Source organism: Topomyia yanbarensis, chromosome 2 (genome assembly GCF_030247195.1).
Source record: "Topomyia yanbarensis strain Yona2022 chromosome 2, ASM3024719v1, whole genome shotgun sequence".
In the NCBI taxonomy this organism is placed as follows: Eukaryota; Metazoa; Arthropoda; class Insecta; order Diptera; family Culicidae; genus Topomyia; species Topomyia yanbarensis.
In genome coordinates, this window is record NC_080671.1 from 466,754,227 (window position 1) to 466,766,480 (window position 12,254).

Genomic DNA, 12,254 nt, shown 5'->3' on the forward strand with positions numbered 1-12,254 from the left:
TAAACTCGGATGCCAAATTTTACATTATTTGGACAATTTTAGACCCCCACCCAATTCGCTTGACTTTTTTAAAATTGGTACTATGGAAAAATATGGATAAAAAATATATTAAATGCTATAACTTAAGAAACAGCACTCAAAAAATTAGAATTCATAACTCTTTTTAAAGGAAATAATCTTAGTATTTGAATGGAGATATTTCCGTTTACCGTAACTACGGGAAAGTGGAGTACTGGGTCATTTTGTCCCCAAAATCCCCTATTTTGAACAATGTTCCTGCTCCGTGCTGCAAATCATAAACATTTCTGATTGTCTGATGCTAAAAAATCACAGAAATCGAACAGAACCTAGCATTTAATATATTTTTTTCTCCTTATTTTTTCAAGCGAAGTAGGCGGTGATCAAAAATGGTCTAAATGATGTTAAACATGGCATCTGTACGTACTTTGACATTTGTCACAATATATAAGGAGGGGATTTGTAGAATCAAAAAAAAAATGCTACGCCCTATTTTCCATATTATCATTTTTTCTCCTCTTTTACTTAATATGGATTTATTTATTTATTTAACCCATTCACTTTTTTAAATTTCTTCATTTTTCTTTATTGTAATTCTCCTATTTTTTCTCTATTTCAATTTTTATTTTTACCCATTTTTAATCAACTTCATATTTTCTTTGATTTCATCTTTGTCTCTTTGTGGGCTATTTCTATTTGTTCCTGTTTTCCACTTTTTTCTTCAATCTATTCCGTGTAATTGTTTCCATTTATTAATTCAATTTTGTATTTTTTTTAGTTTTTCCATTTTTATATTTTATTCTTAATTTTTCAGTTTATTCGTTTTTCATTTTATTTCAATATTTTTCTATTTCGTCGGTTTTTTTTATTTCATTTCCTTTGTCTAATTATTTCTATTTTTGTAATGTTTTCAAACTTGTACTTTTCTATTGTTTTAATTTTGTCTATTTTTTATTGTTTCCCGATTTGGATGTCTTTTTTCTACTATTTTTGATAATGGGAGGTTTTCGACTATTTGCATATCAATAATCTTTTTATATTATCTTAAATATGATTTTGTAGCTTTCTCGTTTTGTTCCATTATATCCGTCTATTATTTTTTCCTCTTTTTTTGATTTTTGTTCTTCTCTCTTTAAATTCTACCTCTATGTTCTTTTTGTTTTGCCTTTCTCCTATAGAAAGGCTATGCGATCACTCTGAAAACCAACTTTTTAACCGAGGTCCGAAGGGCTAAGTCTCTTATACCATTCAACTCAGTTCGTCGAGTTAGGCAAATGTATGTGCATGTGTGTGTGCGTGTGTATGTATGTATGTGACCAAAAAATAAGCACATCGGTTACGCAGGAATGGCTGAACCGATTTTTTCAAACTTAGTCTCAAATGCAAGGTACAACGTTCCTATAAGCTGCTATTAAATTTCATTTAATTCCGACTTCCGGTTCCGAAGTTACAGGTTGAAGAGTGGGGTCACGCACGAAATTCTCATATAAATCGGAATCACTATAATATCTGAGAGATGCAAAACATCATAAATTTGTTCGAAAATGTTTGGATTTATAGTTTCAGCTCACTGATGCCCAATCAAACCAACGTTGACCACATTGGGCAACTTCGGTGGTACCGGAAGCTTCGGGAAAGTGGTTATGTTTCTGAGTTGAATTCACATCTGCTTCTCAGAAATGTCTGACTCGATTTTCACGAAATCAGTCTCAAATGAAAGCTAGAATATTCCTATTGAATGCTATTAAATTTCCTTTGAATCGGAGGTCTGGTTCCTGTGTGACGGGTTGAAGTATGCGGCCACATGCGAAATTTCGATATAAACCGGTAATCAATATATGTATAAATGATGCAAAAATAATTAAAATGAATTACAAATTGCGTGAAATTGTTGGCCGACACTCTTATGCCATTTGACTCACTTCGTTGAGTTTGAAAAACATGTGTATTCGTATGTGTGTATGTCTGAGTGTGACCAACAATTGCGCATCGGTTACTCGGAGATGACCGAACCGATTTTCTCAAAACAAGTCTCAAATGGAATGTATAATATGCAGTTTGGTGTAGTATCGCCCCCACTTATCCTAACACCTCCATCTTTCATAAACACCGCCCCCCCCCCCCCATGGCCACACTCGCACCCGCAGTAGAGCATTACAAAAAAAACACTCATTTTTGAAATCTCTAAGGCCTCCTATTGTGACAAATAGCAAAGTAATTTGTTCCCCCTTTTGTGTACTATACTATATTGTTAGTTTTAAGATAACTATAAAATATTTTGTAAAATACTATTACTCCCTCTCTTGTATATCAAACTGAATCCCTTGTTTTAAAATTTTTCATAAAAAAATCTTTTGGCCCTCTCTTGTATATTGAATCTTATTTCTAGTCTTAAGATAGCTGTAAACTTTCTTTTCTTTTGTAAAAAAACCTGTTTTAATCCACCTAGAAGTGCAATTGTGCCTTTCTCATTTCTCCAAACTATGATTTAATAGCTGGTTCGTACAATATAACATTATGGAAATGTCTTTCATTCTTATTACACTTGGTAAGTATATATAAGAGCACCTTTTTGCATTCATCGAGGTATCGGTTTGAATCGGAGTTTTCTATGTGATCGCACTGTACAACCCGTAACTCCGGAGCTGGAAGTCGGATGGAGATTGAATTTAATATCAGTTTCCGGGGACGCAACATCTTTCATTTGAGACTAAGTTGATCAAATCGGTCAAGCCATTTTCGAGAAACCAATATAACCGTTATTCTGAATTTGGATGCTTCCGGATCCGTCGATGGTGGCCAGTGTGGCCAAAGAGACTTTGAATGACTGTTGGTGACCAAGATCTACAAATTAAACGACGCAATACTCAACTGCATATTTTGCCTTCCATTTTAGACTTGGTTTGAGAAAATCGGTTCAGTCATCACCGAAGAACCGATGTGACTTTATTTGTGGAATATGTCCGAAATTCCGGGCTTCCGGAATCGTCGATAGTGGACAATATATTCAAAGAATGTTTGATTGGCAATCAGTGATCTAGATCTGCGATTAGAAGTAATTTGGTGACCATTTCAATAGTTTTTAGCCTCTGAGTTATTACGATTGTACCGATTTATATGGAAAATTTCAGAGTATCCTTACTAACACCCCGGTAACTCCGGAAGCAAGAGTCAGAACCAAATGAAATTCAGCAGCAGTCAATGGTATTACTGTATCTTTCATTTGAAATCAAATTTGTAAAAATCGGTAGAGAATTCGTTGGGGAATGAGTGTGATATTAGCTTAGGAACTTGGCGGGTTCCCCGGGGCGTCATGAACCGTCATAGGTGGCCAATGTGGTCAAAGCTGCTTTGATTGATCATCAGTGATCCAGACACGCAAACTAGAGTAATGTTACATCAATTTTGATATGTTTTACATCATTTGAACATCGTGGTGGTACCAGTTTATATGGGAATTTGATGTGTGACCGCACTCTTCAACCCGTAACTCTGGAACCGGAAGTCGGATTAACTGAAAATTCAATAGCAGCTTATGGGAGCGTTATACCTTTCAGATGAAACTAAGTTTGCGAAAATCGGTTCAGCCATCTCTAAGAAAATTGTGTGAGTTTAAATGACACACACATACATACACACGCAGACATTTGCCGATCTCTACGAACTGAATCGAATGGTGTATGACACTCGCCCCTCCGGGCCTCGGTTAAAAAGTCGATTTTTACAGTGATTGCATAGCCTTTCTTTATATGAGAAAGGAAAAAAGTTGAACGATATCGTGCATTTAAAAAACTTGAACACTCGTCATTTTTCATTCAGTTGTCAAAATGGCGTCTAAGCAAGAGTAATAGCATATAAAAATTTTGTACGCCCTCAGAAAAATTCACAATTCCACTCGATTCGGTAAAATCGTGACAAACATTTATAAAGAATTCGGTGAACATCTAACCTCTGCTAGGAAATCAAGAGAAACCCGAAATCCGAATTTCGCAGTAACCGGAAGAAGAGTGACCAGCAAATTCAAACGTAACATTACATTTTGAGATGACGGTCACAAATTGGGGATATCACACACAACACTACAAAGAGCAAAAAACAAACCGTGCTGTCAACGCACACCCAATCGAGATGACAAAAGAAAGACCACGGCTAAAACATGAGTACGACAAATGTACATAACATAGTTGTACAAGTTTTAATGAGTTGTAATGAACGATGAAACATATGCCAAAGCGGATTTTAAGAAATTGCCAGTTCTCAAAGTTTTCGACAAAATACTTGGTTTGGCCAGCGATTTGTACATGTGAGTTGTTCCGTGCTGTTTAGGACAGACTTAACTTGCCGCTTGCTTACAGGAAAATGGCTCGGGAATAGCATACCTTTAACAACATGCAATTGGTGCCCAAGAACAAAAATCCACCAAATTCGCCAGAGTTGCGTCCAAATTAAAAATATTGGATAATCGTTAAGCGGTACCTCAAGAAAATTCCGAATATAGTTGGGAATGAAAAAAATGAAGCTAAATTGGCGTTCAACATCATATGAAGAGGATACAACAGGGGTACCTGATGAAAGTCATGATATTCAAAGCCCACCAATAAGCATTGGGACATCAGAAGCCCAATCACATGATTTCTTTTGTATTTTGTAGTCACTGGACTTCAAAAAGAAGAACGAATACTAGAGGCTACAAAAATAGAACTAACTAATACAAACCTAACGAGGGAATGCTTTCGAAGGTATGATAAAAGAGCGAGGATTGGAACGAGTTTAGCTTTTCGGTGAGACAGTGGTGGAGATATCAGACTGAAGATTGAAGTGAAGCAAGTTGAACTGATCATAAATACGTCAAAGACAAAATACGTGAGAGCAAGAGGTTCGAAGGAATAAACTTTAAGCCTACCACCGAGTATATATCGATTGATGGGAACGATATCGAGGTGATTGATGGGTTCGTGTATTTGGGCTCAATAGTGACCGTCGATAACGAAACCAACAGAGAAATTCAAAGTTTTCTGGCAAGTATTCGTGCTTACTTTCGGCTTCGAAAAACCGTTCGGTCGAACGAAGTACACTACCGCACGAAGTTAACCATCTACGAAACGCTCATAAGTCCGCGCTCTTAGTGTCTCCGAACGGAACGTGTTGTTAACAGTCTACGGTAGGCGTCTTCGGTGGGTTGGGCATGTGGTCAGAATAACGAACGACAACCCAGGTAAAATGATTTTCGACGGCGATGGCGTCGGGTGGTAAGAACGGTCACTGTTTCCATTTTTTGATCTTATAGAAATATGCTGTAAGCTGACTAAACTTGACCACCATTTTATTCTGCTGTATAAGCTTGACGAAATTTTTGCTCAAATAAAAAAGCGAACGCTTGGCATGTGAAAACTCATTTGCAATTAGGTATAAAAAATACATATATACTTTTATAAGTTATTACATACATGTATACTTCAATTGTCCAATGATAATATTTGCCTTGAAGAACAGCTCATGAAATGAAGAATGATCAATTTTAATATTATTCTTTCAACGAATATATAAATATGGCAGTTTCTACTGTTATTCAGCACAATGATTATATTCTTTTTGCCACCAAAGATAAAACTACGCAAACTGTTTGATGCGGGAGCGAATTTTCCATGTGCTGTGACAAGTTGCCGAAACAAAGTGCCGTCGCAAAAGTAACATCATACTTAGCCAACCCAAAACACTGCAAGCTTTCATAAGTTCCAAAAATAAAATGTTGTTCACAACCGAACCAGCTTAATGCTGAAGTCTCTAAAATATATACATGAACAACATTTTGTTGTTTATTATTGTGCATTATTCATCAACATTTGGTTACAATTGTAATGGTAATATATCTAATAATCTTGAAATGTGTTTTAACCAATATTGTTCGTTTAATTGAAGGTATCTCCCACCCTACTTTGGAAAAAGGATGAAAATTCCACACCTCTAACGACCAATTTCTTCACTGGATGAAAATTACTGAAAACTAGTTTTTGGGTGGCTCATCAGACTACCCTATAGGTGTCGTGGAGTTGGAGGTTCAGAAGGGTATAAGATCCAGGATTCGTGTACATGTAAAGCATAGTTTATTAGGTAGTTGTTCAGTTAGTATTCGAGTACATGATCACCCAAAAAAGAAAAGATCTTGTTTCAAGTTTTTTCAACCTCTCGGTAGCCGGTTACCAAGAATACCATATTTTTCTAAACAAAAGCAATTTGAACTCCAAACAGTTGAACGTGAGAGTATTGCCTATAAAAGCTGATCTTGTCTGAGTAAATGACCGGATCAACACCTAGCAGTATCTACAATGTGCCATAGTATCACGGCGCATATCAGCACAAACCTTTCAATGCTATAGTGAAATAAATAAAATACAGTAAAGACCCGTTTTTATCAGCTCCTTGGTGAATTTTAGGCTGATAAAACCGGGACATTGATAAAATCGGGATATATATTTTTCTTTCTGTTTTAAGAAACTGAAGCTCTTAAAATATTCTTCTTTGGTCCCTAGATATAGCCTCATAACCTGTCTTGATTATTTAGCTTAAACTTCTCTTAAGGGGGTCTGACAGCGCAAATTTTTTTAAAAAAAGTTTTTTTTTGCATATTTCATATCTCTAAGGTGAGAAAAATATGCTTAAGAAAGGATTTACTCGGATTCAACTTGGTTCATCTGCTAGAGCCCATCAAACTATCAATTTTCATATAAAGCTGATAAAATCGGGTCGAAAAGCTGATAAAATCGGGGTTAGATAGAATCGGGGGCTGATAAAATCGGGTGATGATAAAATCGGGTCTTCACTGTATATAATCCAACAACGTACAAGACAAGGACCCAAACTCTTCAAACTTGCCAGATGCGCCCAAATGAAAAATATTTGGCAATCGTTAGGACCCTCAAGAAAACTCAGAAACTAGTCGGAAATGAGAAACAATTGAAAGGAAATTGGCATTTGGCATCAACTAACAGAGGTACAATATGTGCTCGACAATACGAAATAGCGACGTCGGATCTTTATAAAGAAGCACGAATACCAGAGGCCACAAAATTCGAACTATGTCCATATATTTCGAGGATTAAGAACCCTGATATCGTCATACCAAACTTAACATTTTCATCGTGAAGTTTGACATGTTTTACCATAAACGTACTCCGAACATTTTAACTTACGAGCGCTACTTGTTGTGCTCAAATCAGCTTGAAAAAATTCTCAGACAAAAATTCAAATTAATCGTGTGATTATTTTTTATTATTTTCGTGGAAAATTTAGTCAAAAATAGCGGTGGTGGAGCGAGTTCAATCATGGACGCTTTTCGATCAAGAACGAGTTTCTTGAAGATTAGTTGTTCCAGAAAACATCAATGTTGAGCGTAATCTGGTACTGGATGATGTGACACACCGTGAGTTAAGGGCATCTTTAGGTATTGCTGCGATAGCAGCAACATTGTTTTACAAGAAAACTTGGACGTGAAAAAATATACTCGCGTTGGATCTCACATAATTTAACAATCGCACAAAAAGTGCTCGTTTCGATGGTGCAAAGAAAAAAGCAAGTAAAGCAATCTTGGTGCTTAGAGGTTGGTTTATAACATCAATGCAGGTGACGAATCATGGACACAAAAATCAGAAATAAGAAACGGAAAAAACAGAGAAAACAAGAAGAGATAAGAAAAAAATAAAATCAAAAAAGAAAAGCATGACAATAGAAAAAAGGAAAGATAAGAGAAGAAAAAATAAGAAAGAGAAAAAATAAATAAAAATAAACAAAAAACCTGGTTTGAAACGATAAATGATAAAAACGAAGAAAAATGGAAAAAAAGGACAACATAGGAAGAGAAAGAAGAAAAAAAGAAAAGTAACATACGAGAATTAATAAATAAATCATTGAACGGAAAAACAAGGAAAAAAACTACGAAATAAATGTAGAGAGAAAAATGAACTAATTAAAATGAAGAAATGAAAAAAGCGAAAAAAAATCCAGATAAAAAGGTAAATGATAAAAGAAGAAAAAAGAGAAAAACGATTTTAAAAATTTAAAGCAAGAAGAAAAATTGGGGAAAAAGAAAAGCGAAGAATGAAAAAGGAATACAGAACATCAAAATGAAAAAATAGGAACGAGCCAGAAAAGGGAAAGAAAAAACGGATAAAAGAAGAAAAGGTGAAAGAAAAGGAAAAAAATGATAGATGTTCTCTAAAGGAAAAAGGAAAATAGAAATAAAGAACATAATTAATAAAAACGAAATATGAAAAAATAAAAATAGAAAAAAGCCAAAGTAAATTAAAAAAAAGGACAAAAAAAAATAAAAAAAACCAGAAAAACGTAGGCAGTATATAAGAGAAAAATAAAAAGGCGGAAAAAGAAAATAAAAAGAAAACAAGAAAATAAAAAGAAAAAAATAATGAAAAGGAAAAAAGAAACAAGAGATTGAAGAAAAAAGAAAATATGGAAAAAAGAAAGAAAATGGAAACAAGAGCGAGGGAAGTGCTATTGGATAGGTATTAAATTTAAAATATATAGTGTTGCATAGAGTGCTCAAAGTGTACTAACATGTGAGGAATTCCACTAACATCCGTCCGAAAATAATTAAAATCCTGATCGACCATCTTGGATTCCTATGAAACTTTACACATTTCATCGGCATGGAAGACTAAACATTTTCCACAATCAGTAAGATTATTTTGACTCAAGAGCAATTTTTCAAAAGGGCGTAAACATTTCTAGGCGCATTAATTTCATTTTTTTTTGTTCGATTACTGTATTTTAAATCAAAATGCTATTAACAAAAAATTTTCTGAATTGTAGTAGTTCTCGAGATATTTCAAATTTTGTTTTAACAACATAATTCTGTTGTTTTATTACGACCTTTCAGAAGTTATTCGCGTTTCTCCAATAACTTTTTCAAAAGGCCCATAACATTTCATATAACATATATCGCCTCATTTCGGGTTAGAGAAATCTCAGAAAAAATTAAGATCTCGTATATGTGCACTAGGGTGTCCCAAAATGACATCATGTTAAAAAAGTCATCGGGCTCACTTCTTAAATGAAAGGTTAGGGTAGCAAGACCACTTTCTTCTTCGGAGTGAGCTTGTTAAAATGCTCCCTACTACTGGCGAATTTTGATTTTTTGTAAAGTGGGCCGATTTTGGGTAAAATTTTAAATTCATGCTTGTTGAAGTGCTCCTGAACTGTCTTAGATTTTTTTCAGCATTTTTTTATTTTTCTGGAGAAGTTTGGTTAGCTAGTTAGTACAAATTGTGGATTATAGGACTCTGCTGCTCCTTTAAAACTTGGTAAAAGTGTAATTTTTGGTGTTTTTCATTAGTTTTTCTTCAAAACCGGGTATCTACAAAATTTTAAAAGTACAGGAAACACTTCAAATAGTTGAGCCAAATATAGGGGCGTAGTTTTGCTGAAGAAAGTGTATAGCTACGGCTAATGGGGTATGATTTATATAAGTTTTTGTTATTTAACCTTAGACATTTTTAGCAATTAATCAAAAATAATGTTTCAAAAAATAAAATAATTCAAATATACTTAGACCACATATTGTTTTTTGGGAAATAGAAGGAAAATGATTTAAAACGGCGTTTTCTGTTTGTCTTTAGTGCGTCAGGATCGAATTTGATGAGAATTTTATGAATTGTTGTACCATCAATTATAAAAATAATGATATCTTTACTAATGGTGCCAAGTTCTGAAAAGTTAATTCTCCACAATTACTTCTTGGAGGCTTATTCACCACTATTATTGTACGAGAAGATGCGCTGTATTCTGTTGTAAAACTTTTTCGAAAATACAAAGCCTTCAAAATTGACTATTTCGGAATTGCGTGATCTAAAACGTTTTTTAACATGCACCCTACCCTTCTGTGTTTTTTTCACTCTAGGGTACCTAACATCAAAATGAGACTTTATATACTAAATTTGAATACGTTAATCAATTCGGCATACAAATATACGCCATAACTTGTCACTAACTCGACATATTTGTTTAATTTTCATGATTTTCAACCCCACTAGGTGGTTATTAATATACTAAATAATTTTTAAAAAAAAATCGTCAAATACTCATAAAAACCGATGCTGATGTAGTAGAGACAAGCAGAAAACGCCATTTTTCATCATTTCCTTCCTATTTTGCGAAAAACAAAACGCGGACTAAGCACACTGAAATTGTTTTATTTTGTAGAATAATGTTATTATTTATGAATAGCTGAAAATATCAAAAGGTTATCTAGCAAAAACTTAAATAACTCATACCCCATTAGCCGTAGCTATACACTTTCTTCAGCAAAACTACGCCCCTACATGTGGCTCAACTATTTGATGTTTTCTATACTTTTAAAATTTTGTAGATACCCAATTTTGAAGAAAAACTAATGAAAATCACCAAAAATTAAACTTTTCACCAAGTTTTAAAGGCTCTACCGCTCTCTTAATCCACAATTTGTACAAACTAACTAACCAAACTTCTCCATTTGGATCTCCAGAAAAATAAAAAAATACTGAAAAAAATCGAAGACAGTTCAGGAAAACTTCAACAAGCATGAAATTGAAATTTTACCTAAAATCGGCCCATTTTACAAAAAATCAAAATTCGCCACTAGTAGGGAGCGTTTTAACAAATTCACTCCGAAGAAGAAAGTGGTCCTGATACCCTAACCTTTCATTTAAGAAGTGAGCCCGATGACTTTTTTAACATGATGTCATTTTGGGACACCATAATGTGCACCCATAAAGTACATTTTCGTTTAGAAGACTGCACCTAGTAGCTGAGCTCTGATCTCCTTCGACGAATACCAAAGCGGATTTCATGAAAGACATCTAACAATTCCTTCGCGACAAATGCTTGATAAATTTTGCGAATACATTTGGTGTTCGTGGATTTCAAGGTAACGTACGATTCAGTGAAACGAAATGAACTGACAGATAACAATGATTTAAAAACCAGTTGTTCAAAATATATTACACGACAAAAAAGAGAAATGCGAGAATTATGAATAGGAAAAGGAATGAAATAAATTATGCAAATCAATACTAATTAATTTAAAGGGATAAAATTGGTGGACGTGTACTTTTTTCACAGACACATCGCCCTTCATTCGAACTAAATTTATCTAATTCCATAGCAAAACCAGATGAACTATGCCTTCAAAATTACCCAGTCTAAATAAAGGAAACAGAGCAATAACATAGCGTTTGTGGTGCTCTGAACCTTCAACGTTTGTTTTTTTCGTTTGTTTGTCTCTCTATTTAGCGTATCCAGAACAGAACGAGTAAGTTTCAATCAAATTTTCGCTTACCGTAGTCGTGCACCGGACAGATGTGTGAATGCTGCGACGCCGGTCCATAATCGGGATGTGGCAGGTAGAACGAATGCTCAGGATAGTATTCCGGCGAGTACTGAGTGGTTAGAAAGATGTTATGTCCATTTACGTGACCATGGTGATGGGGAGGCGTCTGTAGATGCTGATGCGGATGATGCTGGGAAGACGGTTGTGGTTGTGGTTGGGGTGAAAGCTGCTGTTGCTGCTGTGGTTGTTGTGGCGAGTGTTGTTGTTGTTGCTGCTGTTGTTGTTGCTGCTGCTGCTGATGGCTGTCCGAGGAGGACGACAACGAGGAAGTGGAAGACGTTGGTGTTTGTGCTTGACTTATGTGGTGATTTAGATGAGCTGGTGATTCCGGAGAGGTTGAAACAGCTCGGCGTACCATGTTCACTGGCCGTACGTGGACAGTTTTTTTTCCGGTTGGTTTGTTTTTCTTATCCTGTTTCACACTTGAATTTTCACTGATTTCTTTTATATAAAACACAATAATATCAGCATTCTTTTTTCAATTATTTCTTCTACTAATTACACTCTGCTTAGCTCACATATTTAAGACTACTGAAAACATGAGAACAGAATTAAATCATTCCAACGCCTCCAGACGTTGCCTTTGAGGCATGCTTATCACCAGCAAGCAACCAGAGCAGTTCCGTTTGAGTCCTGATAACAGCAAACTTCTTGTCTGTGCATTTCAAACACTCATTCACTGTTGTAGCAGAAAGAAGCAACAGCTCGCACACAACGGGACCATTCTGTGCTGTGCTGTGCTGTTGTTGCTGTTATTCAGGCGAGAGCGCCATCATCATGTAGGGGCAACCAATGCATCCCATGTGTGGCCCACATTTGCTTCTTCTGGCTGTTTGCTGGTCTTGACTTGGCTGTGCCT

At 35.2% G+C, this 12,254-nt stretch overlaps 1 protein-coding gene across 3 annotated transcripts in view; it reads right to left on the bottom strand.

Annotated features, from left to right (window-relative positions):
• LOC131686145 (fibronectin type-III domain-containing protein 3A) overlaps window positions 1-12,254 on the bottom strand; it is a 223,575-nt gene that overhangs the window by 105,539 nt on the left and 105,782 nt on the right. Inside the window, exon 1 of one of the 3 annotated variants that reach the window (XM_058970325.1) lies at window positions 11,345-11,776. The exons of the other annotated variants lie outside the window; for them this stretch is intronic. Coding sequence (XP_058826308.1) covers window positions 11,345-11,753 — 409 coding nt within the window. The 5' untranslated portion in view covers window positions 11,754-11,776. Of the gene's footprint in view, window positions 1-11,344; window positions 11,777-12,254 lie in introns of those variants that run through there. 3 annotated transcript variants of the gene reach the window in all.